General features: G+C 33.4%; 2 protein-coding genes across 6 annotated transcripts in view; one reads left to right on the top strand and one right to left on the bottom strand.

The window, feature by feature from the left end:
* Positions 1-19,957, bottom strand: part of LOC141458068 (U3 small nucleolar ribonucleoprotein protein IMP4) — a 91,438-nt gene that overhangs the window by 17,163 nt on the left and 54,318 nt on the right. The window lies entirely within an intron of this gene.
* The window catches only part of Rsph3 (Radial spoke head protein 3), an 81,072-nt gene that overhangs the window by 32,188 nt on the left and 28,927 nt on the right, over positions 1-19,957 (top strand). For 3 of the 5 annotated variants that reach the window (XM_074135434.1, XM_074135425.1, XM_074135420.1), the window contains exons 2-4: positions 6,579-6,672; positions 18,213-18,377; positions 19,312-19,644. In XM_074135434.1, the coding sequence (XP_073991535.1) occupies positions 6,579-6,672; positions 18,213-18,377; positions 19,312-19,644 (592 nt within the window). Of the gene's footprint in view, positions 1-5,969; positions 6,184-6,578; positions 6,673-18,212; positions 18,378-19,311; positions 19,645-19,957 lie in introns of those variants that run through there. The other 2 variants (XM_074135444.1, XM_074135453.1) reach the window with 2 other exon arrangements.

Here is a 19,957-nt window from a genome sequence, read left to right as displayed (position 1 = left end):
TGAAGATAAAACATAAATAATAGCAATAAATTTTATTAAATATGTAAAGAATTTTTAAGTTCATTGAAAAATTGTGGTCGCTTATTTTTGTTTTCATTTTTATTTTCAAGTTTAATTATTGAATAAAGTTTAAGTAAATTAATGTACTGAGAGTATTTTTATTTGCAATGTTTGTTTTCAATTAGTTTAATTTTATTTTCTATCTGTTCTTGTGGAAAGTATTATTTTTCTTTTATTGTTAATATTATTAATATTCATTTTTATTTTTAAGTTGCCACCACAGCTATTATTATGTTTATTATTTCAATTTATATTATGATTATGATTTTATCAGTTGAACTTTTGTAAAATATGTAACACAGAACCCCTGTAATGTGTATATATACACTAAATACAGAATATTATCTATCTATCTATCTATCTATCTATCTATCTATCTATAATCAAATTCCACTCCAAACTTTACCTACACCATAATCTCTTAATCAGCAACTTGTCCTGCACTAACCTCCCGTCAAATCCTCCAAAGCAGACTGAGGCGCCGATGGCCTTGCAATCGAGAGATCGCGCATGGTCGAGAGACAAACAAGGCATCATTCGTATTCAATCCATTCGGTATTTCACTTTAACCGACTTACGATATGATGGTCATCTTTGGATGGCCTTCATTCATGCCATTCCAGTGATTTTATTTTATTTTTATTTCTATTTCACATTTATGCTGTTATACGTTCGTCATATTTGCTTGTTGCAAATATAGTCATATTTTACGAAGTTGCGAAATGATCAATAAAGGGGAATATATACATATATATTGAAGTTAATGAGTGAAGTTCAACTTACAATCACCCATAACTTTTAATTATTAAGAAGCTCCTCTTTATAACTTTTGATCGCTGTTTTATGTTAAACTGCAACATGTGCTTTGATTTTTTTTTTGTTTTTTTTTGAAAAACATAAAGAAGGATGTCTCAAACTTCAGCAAAAATGCTCTAACTTTATAAGTTGTGAGTCTGTGGGGTCAGACTTTGCCCACAAGTTAGCTAAAACAGAAGCTGAGTTCTGTTACGAAACCCAACTTGTTTCACTTCTTAAAACAGTTACATCACTTTTCAACCTTCTCAACCAACATTTAACAACATAGTTTCAGACTGAAGGGCAGTTATACAGCCTCTATCAATTATATTGAGTGTTAGCTTCCTGACACTCACGGTTAGTTGATTGTAGATCGCCAATGTATGAGACTTGGATTAAAAGAATGGAAGATAATCTGGTTGTGCTAAGAACAGAGAGAAATTTGAGCAAAAGATCTCCAGAGGAATATTAACCAGAGCAGACGGTAGCGCTGAGTAAGGAGTAATCCCGGAGACCGCCGTTCCACTGCTAATTCCCTAGCAACTATTTGGGAAAAATTCTATTAGTCAGCATTCATCCACTTCTGCAGAAACTATCTCTGAAAGAGCACATGGTCAAAATTTAGTGAGGCAACTCATATAAGTATTAGACAAGCGAAAATTAACTAATTGCCTTTGTAAGTTTTATTTTACACCAATTAGGTGAAAATTCTAAGACCAAGCTGAATATCGATTCATTTCAGCATGAATATAATCATTAACCTTCACCTACCTTGGCCACCTCATTCATTCTTTGTGTTTAATCCAGTCATATTTTTAACAACTACAAATAATTTTTACTCATTTTTTTTTGCTAGCGCTACTATTGCCAAACTAAATATAGACATAGTGTGGGGTTAGTGGATGGTTTAGTTAGATGGCGGAAGTAGTCCAACATGTCTTTCAAAATTGAGTTTCACCAGAAGTGAGACTTTTGAGAACAGTTGACCTTGAATTAGGTTTTTAAATTTGTTTTTGTGCTTAAGATGTACGTATGTTCAAAATGAATGATGATGTCACAGTTCTGTATTCCGTTTGGGTCCAACATAGCGAATCTTGCTGCAAATTATCGGTCAGTTGTGTTTATCTTTTATCTTTCTCTTTATGCCTATCTTTTAACTCCTCTTACTGTTTTATAAAGAAAAGGTAGTCCAAATTTTAGAATTTTATTTTTCAATAGGATTATCCGTTTTGTAGTATGCTGAGTGGTTTTTACAGCATTGTATGCGTCGGTGTACTCGTCACAATCGTAAATCTAAAAGGAAAAAACGTACAAAGTTGAAATTTGATTTTCGCTTAGATGTCATTAGCAGTCGTTCAGTAAGATTTTGGTCAAAAGTGGACAACCACAGATTTTTCAGTTTTTTTATTTATTTTTTTCAATAACCTTGAAGTGGTAACTGAATATCTACGAGTAACCGCTTAGCACTGTGGCTTCCTTTTTTGCTTTAACAGTCATCTTCGATTTCCTCCGTCCTACTTTCGCATGTTTATTGTATCCTTAACCGGTTTTGGATCATCGGAGGTAGATTTAAACCAGTTAGAGATTTCAACTTCACTTATGTTTCCGTCTTGCACTACGCTAGCTGGGACACGACGGGTGAAATCAAAGATATTTTATTCAATACGGTGGATCTAACCACATAGTCAACAGTTTTCTGCGACTAAGTCATAGCTACTTCAACGCTATCTATTCACTTTTAGTGTACTTCCGCCGAAGTTACATTTTTTTATCAACAGGAATCTAGTTCGGTACCAAAACTCAGAATTTAGGTAAATTGGCGTCTTTACTAAGCGCTAATTCTTAAAAAATTAAATAGTTCACTTATTAACCCTTTAGTTATAGATTACCTAATGAACTGGCTAATCTGGTCTTTGTGGCTGATTAAATGAAGGAAGACACGCGATGTTAACTCCAATTAAAATTACCTTGTATTAAAACATGAACTTTAAAGTTACTTATGTAAATATGATATGGTGATAACTGCAGTTAATTAATCAACCAAACTAACATCTTGCATATCAACATTAAATCAAAGACTGCATACTCTATTCCGCAACTACCAACTCTTCAACCTTTCTTAAGTCTACATCCGTTCTGCACAAACGAGAACAATAAATTGTTTGCCCTTAATATACGTATACGGAGGCCGTTGTTATTCTAGTGGTTAGCTTTGTAAGTTGGAGATTCCCAGTTCGAATTCCGCGTATAGTTTACAGTAAAGGACCATGACACCTGATCGGTAGTTGGATGTTAAGCCCTGCCGGAAAACATATGCGTTTACTTAACTAAACGTGCGTATATTTAATTAATGTAAAACGAACATATACAATAATATAAAACACAATTATTGTTATTCATTATTGCAAATTTCATTTCATTTTTAGGATAATGAATAATTATTCTAAAACGTTAGTGCCTTCCAAGCTAAATCCTATCTCTTGCGCCCCCAGCAAACCATTTTCTGGCGTTGACATTTTATTATAAATAGAAAAACATTCATACGACCCAGAGCTGATACCAAAAAACATCGCTCGCCAATAAATACATTAATATATCTATTCCCTTGTAACTGACGGTTGGTTTTCAGATCCTGTTCCTTTTTCTGTACCTTCTATTTTTTCAGGAACTGCTTCTTCGCAGCCTGTAGTTGATTGATTTGCTTCCTTTTAAGTCTAGGATTCGCTGAAATGTATGTCGATGGATATTAAAATGATTTTATAGGTCTCCTGTAAACCAGATCATCTGTTTTATTAAGGATCCTCTTGTTCAAATCATTGGAACACTTTTCCGCAGCCATAATTCTTTCTCGTATCGCCGAGTCTTTTGACCCGTCACCCTCCAACTATTTCATGCCCAAATATTTGATGGAACCCACTTATTCCATCATGTAGTGTTAACCTATATGTCACTTGCCGATCCGCCTTTTGAGTTTTGAAATGTTGGATCTGTATATACTTGTGAATTATAGATACATAGTTTAATAATAACTACAAAACTGTTTCTGAACTCAAGTTACATGAAATTCTAAGAGGAAAAACTTACTGAACATATCACGCGATAAGATCAACCTAGTGACCTAGTTGTCCCTATATTCCGGGCTGTAAAACTTAGTTATGTAGCATCTAAGTTAGTCCGTCCCTGCTCTAAATACATAAATATGTAAAATATACCACCAGTGTATCACCATCTGTTTACAAACTATTTTCTCAAGTTTCCTTTTTAATTATATCCTTTAAATGGTAGATTGCATATCTTATTTCAGAAAACTAGCTCGTAAAAAAATAAAAAGACTTAAATGTCAGATTGAAATCTGCATCACAAAATTGTGCTGAATTTACTGAAGGTTAGGTGCTAATCAATAGCAAGATCTGTAATTTTATGCAGATATTCTATTGCTGTTTTGTAACTATTACAAAATATGCATCAAGGCCTTTTGTCTAAGCTCGAATCTACCATGCTCAATAGGTTCCTTGTCACTAACATCTACCTATTAGATCGCTTCTTTCAAGTTATCTAAGGCACATCCTCCTCTCCTATGAACCAAATCCTCTGTATGGCTGATCTTCCTCTTCATCCCAACTCTTTAATTTATTCGAATGCCGATTATACTGCCTTTCTATCCCAAAAATAAGTTCTCATAGTAGCAATCCGATCCATTCTATCGAATCATCCATATGTCCTCGAATTCTAGTTTCATAAAGGAAGAATAAAGGTCAACGAGACCAAATCCCACCAATATATCTGAACCATAATCGAATCGCGCCGGCAGTATAGTGCCAAATCTCAGACTTTACCGCGGCAATCGCTTCTCCTGTAACCCCTAAAGACAATCAATCTAAATTGACTCTACTGAAACAAAAGAAAATCTAATATGTGAATCTGTTCTTCATATTTGTTATTGTATCCTCGCTAGTCATCTAATAAGTTAGATTTACAAACAATTCAAAACAACTATCCTTCTAAGGAGATAAAATAAATGCAGTTGTTGCTATTTTTATTTCTCTTACCCTAATTTTAGCTCTGTAAAGTTAGATGTTGGCTGGATGCAGATTTAAAAGTAACATAATTGCCAAAATAGTCGGCACGGATCCTTTCTCGTGAATCCGTTATGATGCAAAGGTGTACTTAATAAAAGCGCTGGTAAATTCGCTTTCATACCTGAAGCAGACAAATATCCTTGTTGAAACTTTAGAAGTGATAGAACACCAAAATTCTAAGAGACTATATTTTCCTCACGAAATATTGTGTACTGAGGTGGAACTGCAGTAGTTGAGCCTACCAAAAGTTGACAACTCTACTACACTATGAACCGATGAGGGATACTGCGACAGACTGAGAGTTATATTCGAAGAAGTTTTAGATCTATTTCTATTTCCAAAATAAAATGGATTTGGGAGTAGACTTGTAAAACAAAACCCCACAGGTTTAGACCCTTTGTAAACTATTACATTTTAAATATTAAGAAAAAGAGTCTTCGGCACGAAGAAATCGAATTTGATTCGGTGGGAGTTAAGTGCACTTGAGTTACTTTTGATCCAATAAGATCTATCAGTTAGATTCACGCATCAGTTAATACCCAGGTCCCTCTTTAATAACAAATGGATTTGGAAGGTATACCAAAAATCTTTGCAACGCTAGGCAGAAAAGAGGAAAGGCTATATGAGTATGACGGAATCTTTAACATTATAGGCTAAACACTTGAGATTATAGAGCGGAAGTATAATAATCTATCATATTGTATTAACAGGACTGTGTCTACCTAAAAAAAAGGTCCTTCCTCACTAACCACATTTTGTAATAAAAATTTTGGGAGCCATACTGTTTTCATGAACCCGCTTAAACTTCTCATCAAACAATAGAACAAGTATAGTAATTGACGCCCCGATTGAAGGTATCAAACTTATATAGTTACATTTTCATATATTTTTAACGATTTAATCTATTAATAGTTACAAAAGATGATATGCCCTTTATTTTAAAGAAAATTTGGGAATTTTACGATAACAATTATAGGAAAAAAAAATTGTCAAATTTAGGTGTTTGCCAACATTACGCTTTTTTGTGCAGTTTTTGACAATCCGGACAGTTTTAATGAATTCTTATAAATATAAATTAATTCTGTTCTTGTTTTATGGCACTACACAAGTGCCGATGCTAATTTCTTCTTCAGGTTTGCTGATATGAAACCCAAATGCCAGCGTCAAAGGTTATTCGCATGAATTTCCACTGAGACCACTGTGCTACCTGTAAATCCCTTCCTCGTTCACTGCCATCTGAGTAAATGATGTAAATTATTAAACTCTTAAAAAAGTAAAAGTGATAAAAAATCAACAATACTATCATTACTAACATTTAATTTAATATCTCTTCGCTATTTTGAAATAGATATGATGATATTTAACAGTATTTTGGCAGCATTGTTGCGTACGTTAATCACATCATTATTATTTAATAAACAACTTACATATGCTAAAAGATCGATAACGGTAGCAAATAATATACAATCAACTTGGCAAACATTCCCCGGATAGAATTGTAGAATGTTTTTTTCTTTCTTTTTAAGCATGTTTTGAAATGATTTTTACTAAGTCTTTTGCGCTTATAAACTTAAATAACGTTCCTGTACACATGATTTATCTAATTTTTCTATGTTTGTTTAACTTCATTGTTATCTTTGACAGAGATGAGCAACCCGCGGCGCCTACCTATGGCAACATCATGACAGACCGAAGGGTGTGCAGAGGCCCAGCGTTCCTTCATCATCCTGTCCCTACTGTAAGTACTGATTTACTTAATATATTTGCTAACAATAATATTTCTTTCGGATTGGTTTGAAGCATGGAGTGGATTGAAGCATGAATTCACATTCATTCCGTCTTCTATTCCATCTAAAAATAGCATTTTGGCATATTTTAATTCGTTCTTTTTTCTTTGCGTTTCAATTTTAGGATGAGGTGAGACGGATTTATATTATTTATCATTCATTACTCATAATAATTTACAATCAAACAAAATTTCATCGCAATCTACTTTTACTTCCTGAAAATTATTAACTTTTCTCCATTCTTATTAATGTTCGCACTAAACTCCATATTTCCTGCACCTGTTATTTTTCACAATAGACTTTTATTATTAATCTGCACTTCGTTTGAGTATTTAACAGAGAATCTAATGTTTCCTTCATTACCATGAATCGCTTTAAATGTAGCAGCTCTTAATGATGGCCGTTAAAAGTTTACGGATTAATTATAGTCTCCTCTCGTCCAACTACTCTCCTCTCCACACCTTTCAGACAATCCTCCTCGTCGCTTGAAGCGGAGGTGGCCTAGAGACCTACTGTTGTGAGTGCAATCCACTGAGAAAGAGTTCCATCAATGGGTGGCGACTCTTACATGTCTTTCATGTGAAAATTTAACCAGTTTCATCAAATTTATTTGATGCAACATTTGTTGTAGGTGTAAATATGACAAATAAAGTGAAAAAAAAAAAAAATTTATAGTCAGTAGGGTTGAGATTTTAGATTATTTATCTGAATTTCCCAGAAAATAACTCCACGTTTCATTGTTCACGTAGCAAGATTCACTATTATTATAACAAACTAATAGGTATTTGATAGATGCAGCATCTGACCCTATTATGCCTCTATTCTTTCACGTATCCCGCTCTTTCTTTGAGACCTTAACCACCTTGTCCAAAAATAATCTACCGGTTTCAATATCTAACAATATCATAAGGTATCCTTAAGCATTCCCTTGAGAGTATGTCTCTTCCTACCGCAATAAATCTAGTGTTGGCTTAACGGATTACCTAAAATTACCACCATTACTCCAATCCCTTCTTCTCAATTTTCGCAAACAAAAACGCCACTCGTGCTTGTCCATTTAATGCAATAGTTGGCTAGATTTTTATTAATATTAAAACATGGGGCGGTTTCCAGTTCGCCCAAAGTACTGCAGCCACAGAGGCTTATTTTACCACATCCTTAAAAGGTCTTCTAGTTATAGCCTCCACTCTGTTTGAGGTCCTTGCTTTTTACTCTCACTAGTCGTTTTGCGACATAATTTTCTCTGGAGTCGCTATGCCAGAGATCATATGTCGCAACTAAGCGAATGCCTCTTTCAGCGTTTAGACAAGGGCATCACTTACTCTCTGAAGTGGAGAGGGTTATCTACTTTCGTGTATAGATAATCCTCGCTACTTTACAGTGTCTAAAATTTCTCACAGTGGTTTTTTGCGAATAGTCTTCTCTGATCACTAAGTGCCAGCAAATAGAAAGTGCTGTGCAAACTGACAAAGTTTAAGAGATGTTTCCTCTCCTCCTATCAAAGTCTTCCCAGCAAGTGGCGGAATACCCTGTTGAGATTTTTTATAAGGCAAAAGTCCGAAGATAAGTAAGCAAATAAAGATGTTTATGGTGACAATGATAAATACAAATTTAGAGAACCTAAGCATTATTTTGACACTGGCGCATCAGTGTCAACAACGGACTGTCCGACAAATTGTTAGCATTTCTTTCAGTATTATTAACTTATTTAAGAACCTATTTTGAAACTCCATCGCTGTTGCTGAAAGCCGTGAGCGCAGCTTCACTAGCCCAACTGGTTCCCACCTTTTTATAATTCCCTCTGTCAATCCTCTAATAGTATTCCAATCATATCACGATCTCAGACTGACCAAGATCGCATCCCTAAAGGCCAAGAAGTTTCTACAAGTCATAATTAGTTGTTTGTAGCTTGAGGTTTTGTGAGTTATGATTAGAGAAATTAATTAATTGGATATGTATTGCATTTTCCTCTTGAAAACCATTATCAAGGAAATGTAAATTTAAATTGCCTACTTGAGGTTTGTAAGATGAAGAATGTAAAAGTGGATTCCAGTGTGTGTTACATTATTAAATATTACAATGTAGGTGTTAGTTCATTTTTTCATGTAGACTCCCGTCATATTGACTTTATAATTCTAATTAATTATGTAATCTTACAATAATAAATAATCCGTATTATACATATATAGTTCAAGGTCTCAATGTAAATTATTATTAATATGCAATACAATATTAATAATAAAATTGATATAGTTATAGTACTTACTGTTATTATACATTATTTAATTTATTTTCTTTATTTACAAATTTTAAATTCTTAGTTTTTATTTATTCAATTAAACTATAGTACGGTATAAATATTTATAGGTAATTAATTGTTACAATTCGGGAAACAAATTGATTTTATTATCTTGATAAAAAATGTAAATTTAATCTCATATTGATTCAATCAATGCATTTTTAAAAGGGTTTTATTTATATAACAGAGAATTCAGAGAGTTGGGGTAAATTTCCTTGATCAACATTTTAATTCATTCCAAATGAAAAATTAACCTTAGTTTTCTTTTAATTAGTTAATCCTTTAAAGTTAAAAAAATACCATTCTTATGAAATAAAATTATTTTTGAGTTAGTGAACACAATTCAAATTATTTATTTTTATTATTAAATGCTTATTAGTCAACCACTATGGCTGTTTTGTTTTTACTTCTATTTAGTTGCACGAGTGATTGTTCTTTGGACAAATCAGTAGACGTTCTTAAACAGTTGACTAATAATGAGGGACGCCACTTCGAGACGATCGATAACCAGAAAAAGTAGAAGTCACTCTAAAATGAATTTTCTCTGACAGCATTTTTTATTTTTAGATTTTAAATTATTAATTCTACTTAAAATTACTAGTCAATAATTCGTCCATCCATAATCCGCTTATGAGTCCTGGCTGTTCATATCAAGTCACCGACAACATCCCCTTTTCCAGTTAGCCAGCTGAATCAGCCAACTCGCATCTCCTCATCTCAGTTGTGGCATCCAAATTGCTCTCTTTCTGCCCTTTTTTTCTTTGGAGTATTATTTTTTAACGCTCTAAGGCATACGCCCTGAATCAGGGGCCCCAAACTTTTTATATAGGGGCCAGTTCACTGTCCCTCAGACCGTTGGAGGGCAAGAATATAAAAAAAACTATTTGAATGTAAAAAAAAAAACAAAACGGGAATAAATAAAATATTTAAAATGAAGAACAAGTTAATTTAAATCAACAAACTGCCCAGTATTCCTGTGGGAATTATGGACCTGCTTTTGGCTAATGAGATGGTCAATGTCCGGTTTAGTTACAGTGCTTTGCCTTTCTTCCTACTTCTGCTGTTATTTTACACTGCTTTCGGAGCCGTGACGCGTGCATCCCGCGTCATCGGAAGTAGTACTGTACATGAGCGAAGCAGCGCTTTGCGTCACCGCTACATATACTGCTCCTCTCACTGACCACCAATGGAAGAGATGCCCCTTCCGGAAACGCGGCGAGGGCCGGATAAATGTCCTCAGGGGGCTGCATGTGGCCCACGGGCCGTAGTTTGGGGACCCCTGCTTTGAATTGTAGCATGCCCCATCTCAATCGGCCCAACTGATTTCCCAAGCACCATTGACATCCCCATACAAACCGAAACGCTTTTGATATGAACTTAAATATCACAGATCAGTCAGTTTAATATGGGCATATTATATTTTCCGAAGAAATTTTCATTAATGGTTACATCATATTTCAATTTCAATATCCAGTTCGTAACTGGGACATATTTGAAGGATTTAAAAAAGGGGAAAAAAAATTAAGCACTCAGTACAATAATTTATTAATTTTCTATAACCAACCTTTCTCCAGAACTGCGCCTTAAACATTTTTTAGGAAGATCATTTAAATGTAAATTGAAAATCAACAACTTAGTAATTTATTTACAAAGTTTGCAGAGAATCGTGAGTTCTACTTTTAAGATAAATCTCTAAAAGAGAAATAATAATCACTAGAGGCGTTTAATAAACATTGAACACAATTGTCAATGACAAAATAATATAATAAATCTTTATTTATAATTACATAAATTTAACAAAAATTACTTCTTGATATAATGAATGTACATAAAGTCACTATGTTGGTTGTACAACCGTTACAGAGAGGTTTACCAATATACTTATATATGGGTAATATATATATATATATATCTTTTAGTTTGTATTTTTATTTATTTTGTATATAAGTATATGAGTTCATATATATACTTATATACAAAATAAATAAAAATACAAACTAAAAGATGAAATAAGTAAATATTGTGCTAACAAAAAATTAAAAAATAAAATAAACCAACTTACGGTGATAATAAACTAAATTTATACACACTTTAATAAACAACATCAACAACAAAAAAATCAAAATTTCCTCTTGTTAGTTTTATTCAATAGGTATCTCAAAACTAAATTTGACATCTGTATATTATTCATAACGTATCTGCGTAAATATGCAGATTTCAATGACAAAATAATTAAATAAATAAAAATAATCTTTATTTCGTTATTTAACTTAACGATCAAAATCTTTCTTCAATTAAAGTATCTCATTATACATCTTTCACTTTCTTTGTGATTTTATTTGTAAATGTCTTTTACGTTACTCTCGAGATTTCGTTGATAAATGATTTATTTGTAGAACTATTATTTTCATTTGGAACAGTTCCTAGAAAATAGTATTTAATGGCAGTTCTAGGTAGGAGTGGGAAGGTAGATCATTCTGAAGAGTAATTTCAGGGCAATTAGGGCTAGGAATTAAGTTAGTTGCTGGAACTTCGGATCCAGAGAGAGAAAATGCCCTGAAGTGCAAAGTTTCAGTTTTTTGTTTTGCTTTCCGCCATCTCTGTTTCAAATGTCAAATGTTAAGAAACGTGGAAATTTGTCTAGAAATTAATGAGATTTTTCAGAAATTGCCCACTTTGTGTGTGTGTGTGTGTGCTATATTCAATGAGAACAATAAGAATGCAGTAAATAGAGATTTAATTCCTAACTTTATTAGATTTAGCAAGGTTTGTAGCTTGTTAATTCCGTACCGGAAACAAGAAGTAAACATCCAGCACATAGGAAATTATTTAGTATAACTCAGTGTCTCTCTCTCTCACTCTCTCTCTCCCTCTCCCTCTCTCTCTCTCTCTCTCTCTCTCTCTCTCTCTATTCTCAGAAATTAAGAATGTTTAGATTCTTATGTCTTGGATTTTTATTTGGTTCCAAACTAAAAACATAAAATGATTTGGCAACCTCAGTGATAAATATTTTATAGGCATTTTTTATACTGTTTTTATCTTCTTGATTACTTGTTTACGATGTTAACTTTAATTGCAATTAAAAACTAAAATAATAGATGTGAATAGGCTTTCTAAAGTGACATTGCACTGCTAAATGCAGTTTTCTTTCTATCATCGAAAATGGTTCATCCATTTGCCATACACCAATTTATCACATTATCGATTTCACACAATAAAATACACAAATTACGACCACATTCGTGATTCTATATCATTTTCTGATATTCCTTGTTAATAATGCCAATAAATATTTAATCCTGATCTAATGGTCGTGTATTTCATAAATTTGTACTGAAGCATTATATTTAATTTGTTTGAAAATAAATTATTTCCTAGATGAAGATAGATAGGCCAAAATTCTTATAATTCTTAAAATAGATTTCTTTTACCTAAACGAAATATTTTTCACATATTTGGTTATATTTTAACAAATCACTAAATCTGCCAATATTTTTTTAATTTCTATTAATTTTCTACGCATTTTCAATGAATCTTAGTAGAGTAAAATAATGCAGAATTAATCATAGATTGACTTGCCGTAAAACACCATCAGAATTTCACTAGGTAACCAGGGCCGGATTTAGATGAAAAGAGGCCCTAGGCTAATCCACTTATGAGGCCCTTTCACCTCCCATTTCTAAGTTTGTTTATAGGTCAAATGCGTAGAAGTTCTCCTTATTTTCGGTTCAGTGTTTTAGTGTTCACAGTTTTTAGAATAGTGTAATTTTAATTTTCCTAACAATTTGAATGTAGGACCCACTTGATCTTGAGGCCCTAGGCTGAAGCCTAGTTAGCCTATAGGAAAATCTGGCCCTGTAGGTAACGAATGACAAAAATACTGACCGTGGCAAGGAATAATGGCAGAAGACTGATCCTGTTATCCTACCTTAAGTACCTTATGTTCCTGAAGCTACCAACTTTGGCTGCAAAACAGCCCTTTTTGACGTCATTTCTTACCTCTCTTACTTAAAATAGTTTTAAGTGTTTTTTACTGAATTTATTAAAGAATATTTCTTTCACTTGCTTTTAGCACATTCTGCTAATTTTCTTATTGAAATGTTTCGCTTATTGAATTGCGGTTATAAAAATAGAAGAACATTTTCTCGCCTAAATTGGTGGGGAACCTGCAATTTGAAAACGAACAGATCAGCCTAAAATAACATTCAAAGATACCTGCAACTGTTTTAGAAAAGATTTTTTAACATCTATCAATCAAGAAAAAGCCATTAATGGAAACTTCAAACTCAACTGTGGTTTTGTCAGCTAATATTTGTGAGTGGCTAGCCAACTTCTAGAGCAGCTATCACGCTATCGTCGTAACAGTGTTAGTAATGCAATTTCCGCGAAAGATAGTGAGTTGAGGTGTAGCATTGAGGCATGTTCATCATTTTCACACTCAAATTTCCTAAATTCTGCACTAATTATTTCCCTCTTTTTTTCTTTAAAAAAAAAACCTCCAACCTTCAAAATGTTTTGGAATTCAATAAATTCTCCAAAAATTCCATAATTATAGTCCATTGCGGTTAGTTGACTGCGTGTTGCTGTTTCTAAGTGCCAAAGGATTTTCTGTAAGTTGCTGCCAATTTAAAATTTAAAAAAAACAAAAACTTAAATTCATAACATAACCTGCATGTGGCCTCGGGTCTCAGTATAAGTGTGATTGATTTAGGGAATACGTCCAAAAAGTGAAACAGTTATTAAGACGAATATCGATTATTGAACTGAAGTATGTTAAGAAATTTATGACTCTTTTAATATAAAATTGCGACTAAACTGGCAACAATAAATAGTTTCTCTAAGTTAGATAAGAAAGAGATGTAGTTTAGAAACTAAAATATCACTCAGTGTCCCGGGTTCAGTCCGGGTGGCAATCTTCAGAGACAAGACTGCAGTTGATCATTAATTTTGTTGGGAAATTACTGAAACATGTACAATGTATCATTACAAAATATTAGGCAGTTTAAAATTAAAATTCTGGCTAAGTATCTTAAATTTCATCTCATCTTCCTGCAGACCTCATCTTGAATAAAATTTGTCTATGTTTTTGAAGCATAGTTTGCGGAGAAATACTCTTCTGCGCAATTTCAGAGTTACTGTTTTATATACAACACATTATGTAGTAACAGGAATAAATTATTTATGTTCAGATATTGCATTACGTATATACAAATATTTTATCAGATGCGACATGCAATTTTGGTTTTTATTACAGTAACAATCTTAAATATTCGTGCTCGTTTAAATTTAATCATTAATTTTTCCTTAATTTTACTTCTTAGTAAAGAACTGTTTAAAGATAATTTAGAAGGAAGGTTTTTACCTAGAACCTCTCTCATCTAGTTCTTGTACAAAAATAATTACACATTAGTTTCAAGGTCTGCACTGTAATGGGATGAGAAATTTGACATAAAAGAAATTCTCCATTGATTGGTTTCCAAAATATTTCGTAAACGTTTGCATTTCAGAAGTGTTTGTACAAAACACGTTTTGTTTTATGGAGAGGATGTAAAGTAAAGTAATTGCCTATTTTTTCAGGCGGGGCTTAACGACCAACTACCAATTAGGTGTCGTGGACGGAGGCGACTAGCAAACATACTTTACTGTAAATTTCTTTTATTAACCATTAAATAAAATCCAAGGCCTAAGATCGGGAATCGAACCCAGTACCAACCACAATACATATTAGCTTCTCAGGTCTCTCTTCTTACCTCTCGGCTACCGTGGCGCCTTGGAGAGGATGTTATATTCAGCCCTTTTTAAAATTCCACGCAAGAATTACTTTTTCTTCAGCTCACTAATTTTGGTTAATGTAATCTACGTATAAGCGAGGCATCACTATCACTAATGGGTTTCAGTCTTTTCTGATGAACTTGATTTTTTTTATTATTAATTACTGGATTATAGAATAAGTTATCATTTAAGAAAAAGTTAATTGAAATGAAGCAATGAAATCTCCTCGTAAAAAAAGTTTAATTTCTGATTTTCATTGCAGTCGTAAATCATTATGACATTCTCTGGTAGGTCGTACTTTCATTATGTGGAGGATTAAAAAGAACTGAAATCAACTTCTACAGTATTTAATTGATTAATACAGCGACCACCACAGAAATCAATTTAATTTTCCGTAATTATTTATTTCTGTCTTTCTTGCTGTAAAAATTTTATAGAATGATTCAGCAAATGGATAACCGAAAAGAAAAATCTACATACCAAGAACAAACAATAAATATGTACCGGAAAGTTTTAATTTTCTTTTGACGTAGTTTGCTCTCTCTTTGTTGAATTGTAACATACACTTATGGACGAAAAGTGCAGTTTCAAGTTGCATTTATTTTGCATATTATTAAAACTTGGCACCCACTCAAACCACTACCGCTCTACTGCAGCGTCTCACTATATCTGTCCACTATTCTTTATTGTGAACACCACAAAAAATAGGTACACGGATTCGTGGTCTTTAGTACTCCTGTAAAATGGTCAAAAGAACAAATCTATCATTTTATGAATATTCTCTGATATTATTATTATTCTTAACAAATCCAAGAAGATTCCCAAAAAGATACCATATTAAAAGGCCTCAAAGGATTTTATGTCTCCTGAAACCATTGACCATCCTCTTCCTATTTCAAAAATTGTAACCAAACTTACTTGCAATTCAATATTAATAGAAAATGTTTACAAGTACTCATTGAAGTCAGGTCAGGGAAGGGATTAGCTATGAGGTTAGCATACTGGACTCCCACGCGGAGGTCCCGGGTTCGAATCCAGCAGCTGACCCTTAGATTTTCTCTTCCTAGGAGCTTCTTACAGCTCACTGTCCGGTGATGGACAGTGTTGTCTGTAACGAGAGAACACTGTCCGGAGGCCGGCAGTGCACTGGAAAAAGCTCCGGGCGCTAATGACCTCAGCTGTTGATGCGCCAAAAAAAAAAAAAAAAAAAAAAAAAAAAAAAAAAAAAAAAAAAAAGTCAGGTCGATATGTCGATAGTACCGAGCTATTACGAGAGCGCTAAACAGCTATAACATGTAGCTCGCTTGAACGACAAAGGCTTTGGAGACCGCTAAAACTCATTAAATACTAAACTTTGATTTTTCAATTATCTAAATAATTAATTGAAAATATTCATTTTTAAACAGGCTTGTTTAATTGCCTGGTATTGACGAAAAGGTTTTATCGGACAGATAAAGTAGTTTTTATGGCCAATTTCTTGTTTGTTTCCTTACGATTCGGGAAAATTGATGCTCTTCGTCGGAAACTTCTGAAAATGAGTGACAAAGAAAATTTGCCCTCCATTTTCTTAAAATCCATTTTTTTTTTTCGTTCACAAGTTCAGTCCACAAACAAGGCCCTACACCAATGGTATCCAAAATGTGGAAATGAATAAAGGAATTGATCGCCAAATAAGATTTTCTCATTAAAAGCCTTATTATTTTATTTTTATTAATTAATTTTTTGTTTGATTACAAAATTTTACAGATGTGTTAAGCATTAACCTACACGTATAAAGGAACAAAAAGATTAAACTAAAATAATATCTCAATAACTTCAATTTTCAGCGAATATTTAAGTATCTTTGTCTTAAAGTATCTATTCTCTAAAAAGCACCAGTTAGTTTGGGAACTAACAAAGTAATACAATACATTTTATTTATTTGTGAATAAATACACGTTTTGGGAGGTTCTCTGACTGCAAAAATATTATTTAAGAATCAAAGAACAAAAATAATAATAATTAAAGATTTAAAAAAATGTAGTGTAATGTAATGGTTATGGGTGAGTCAGAATAAATTTGTTTTATCATCAAATAAAAGCAATCATCACATCATTTTAATGCACCAGTGTGCAAGACTTCTTGACCTATGATTACTGTAAGAATATCTTGCCAGGGTGTTGGTCTAGTGGTCAAGAGCGTGGCTTTGTAAGTGAGAGATCCCCAGTTTGAATCCCGCGTATGCAGTCATTCTTATTACTTAAAAAATAATAATACTTTTTTAAATAAAGTGTAGTCATAGGCGGGATTCGAATTGAGGATTTCCCACTCACAAAGCCACGCTCTTGGCCGCCAAAGCAACACCCTGGCAAGAGATTCTTACCGTAATGTTAGGTCAAGAAGTCTTGCATACTGGGTGCATTAAAATGATGTGATGATTGCTTTTATTTGATGATAAAACAAATTTATCCTGATCCACCCATAACCATTACATTATACCATGTTTTAAAATCTTCAATTATTTTTAATTTTGTAATTTGCGTCACAAATAACATTTTTTGCAGTCAGAACATCACCCAGAACGTGTATTTCTGGTGGAAAATTAATATCGAAAACCGTTCACGAATAGATAAAATTGTAACTTTGATCCGACATAACTCGACAAATATTAAAGATATCGAAATAGGGTTAACGTCAGTTTTTTTATGTAGTTTTCATAATCATTGTCAAAACTAGTGGTCCTTATGAAACCTCAATCGGGTTTTTGGCCGTAACTCCGCAAAAAATGTAGATACAGCATCGGGGGAGGAAAATTTGAAAACTAGACCAAAAAAAAACATATAGTTTACTTCGTGGGTTTTTTTGAAATTCCGTTTTCCTAAAACGTTATTAGCGATTGGTGCGTTTTAAATGGATCTCCCTTTATAATATTTGCTTAAATATCTTTTTGCTGTTATATTGTACATTATATTATTGATTTAAACAAAATTATATTTCGTTATATTTGTGTAAGATTTATATAATCAACTTATAACCATTTGTACATTCATCATTCACTTTAATAAATGTGTTTGTGTAATTCTGTTCCTTGTATTTTAGCTAAAATTGAATAACCGAGACTATTATTAAACTTGTGCACAATCTTAGTAATTGAGCAATCATGAACTACTTGAATAGATATGCACTTTCTGGTTAAAAGTGAAAATAAATCAATTAATTAATGCAGTGGTTGTTCACATTTTCCTCAATTTGCTGCAGCACTTGGAAAGCTTTATGTGCAGTGTTGCAGTTTTAAACTTAAATTTGTTTTTATTAGAATTTTCTGTTTAAAATATGATGATTTTGCACAAATGATCAATGATCAATTTTATAAAATAATTTTATTTTTTTTGTTTATACATTAAATAAATTAAATCAAATGGATTTTATTAATGTTGATAGGTCGGTTTGGATTCGCAAGCAAATCGACAAGCCGAGGCCAGAAGGAGAGCTATGGCAAGGAGGAAGGCCCAGCATCATAGATCTCGCCAGGCGAGAATAAGCACCCCTCCTCCAATTAGTGGCCGCAAACATGAGGACGTACAGACAGAAGACTACCTTGAAGAGGTCACTGGAATGCAATAACTGTATTCTTCTAATTTATTGTCAAATAATTACTCAATTGTAGTATTCACTTTTTTTTTTTTTTAATTTTTCTTCATTTAAACAATATTTTCAAAAAAAGATGCAGTTGAAAAAATGGTTAAAAATCTGGATAGATCCTCTAGACAAAATCTACATTGGTTATTCTCTGCCAAGCTCGACGATTTACTTGTTTACTAAGTGTGTATTGTCTTTAAGGTAGCGTACCATCACTCGGGTTCTTTAATCAACTTAGGCGAACAAATGAACTTTTTCGCCTGATTCCGGCTTTGGTTTTCACCACCATTCCAGTGCACGAATTTTTGTTAGAATCCCACGACAGTCTTGAATTGTCTCCGACAATCCACTTATATCCGCCCAGTTGACTGAGAAAATGAGAGCACTAAAAGGACTTCCAGACCCGGGTCGGCCGCCAGCACATCACAGCCTTAGATACTCTCCACTACGTTCAAAGCAGATACAAGCTTGCTTCTTCAACAATCGAGCTATTATAGCTATGGATTTACCTTGGACGTAGATTTGGTTGCAGATTTAGGACTCCGCAGTCTCAATACTTTTGGTACTCTTGACAATCACCTCACATAAGCAAATAAGTCTACGCTTGCTCAATGCACAGACCGTACTAAACTGCAAATCCTTCCTCCTAATCTTTATCCCATAAGACACAATTGATATAACCAAACTATCTAAAAAGGTAACCAAGGTGTTAATCCTCATTGCTTCCACTATTGTTTACGCTATCAATTACCTTGTTCCTTCCTCTCCTCTATTTCAAAATTATCTGGTGGGAAGAAAAGGAATTGTCTGAATAGATTCAGAATGTTAACTATAATTTACATTGGGCAGAACCTTGTCCAAGATTTATTTATAATATTAATTAACTATTTTTTCTCAATAGATCTTTGATCACCCATTGGAAATGTCAGTCACCACACAGACGGAAGTCCATATAGATCGACCACCAACACCACCATTTGTGCCGCAAAAGATAGGCCTTGATGAGGCTACGCAAGTCTATCCAGGTGAACTGTTCCAGTTCGAAGTTGAAGTGAAGCCTGTATTGGAGGTGCTAGTTGGTAAAACTATTGAGCAAGCGCTTATAGAAGTTATGGAAGAAGATGAACTGGCTGCGATTAAAGAGCAGAAACGAAGGTTCAACGAACTGAAGGATGCGGAATTAGCTGAAGATGCCCGATTAGAAGAATTGGAGAGGAGAAAGAAGGAAGAAATGGTTAGTGGCATTTAGTGTGTGTGTGTGTGTGTGAAATATTTGCACAAGAGAATTCATATTGACATGATTCATTTGTATGGATACTTGCTCATAGGTGAGCCTCCACTAGATATAATACTTGCTAATTCTTCAGCGACTCAATTCAGGAGTCAGGAACACAACGTTTCAATCGTGGGCAGGTCAAGAGGAAGGGTCTTAGATGGTGGACCAGGGCTAGGATATGGCAGAGTATTCTGTCTAACTTGTTATTTTGAATTTTAAATACTTGAGGAGGAAAGAAATATTCACGTCCTCTAACAGGGTTATGTTTAAC

This window comes from Rhodnius prolixus, unplaced genomic scaffold, assembly GCF_049639745.1.
Source record: "Rhodnius prolixus isolate KJV_2025 unplaced genomic scaffold, Rpr scaffold_1, whole genome shotgun sequence".
NCBI lineage: Eukaryota > Metazoa > Arthropoda > Insecta > Hemiptera > Reduviidae > Rhodnius > Rhodnius prolixus.
Note: the sequence above shows the minus strand (reverse complement) of the source record. Positions and strands in the feature narration are given on the sequence as shown.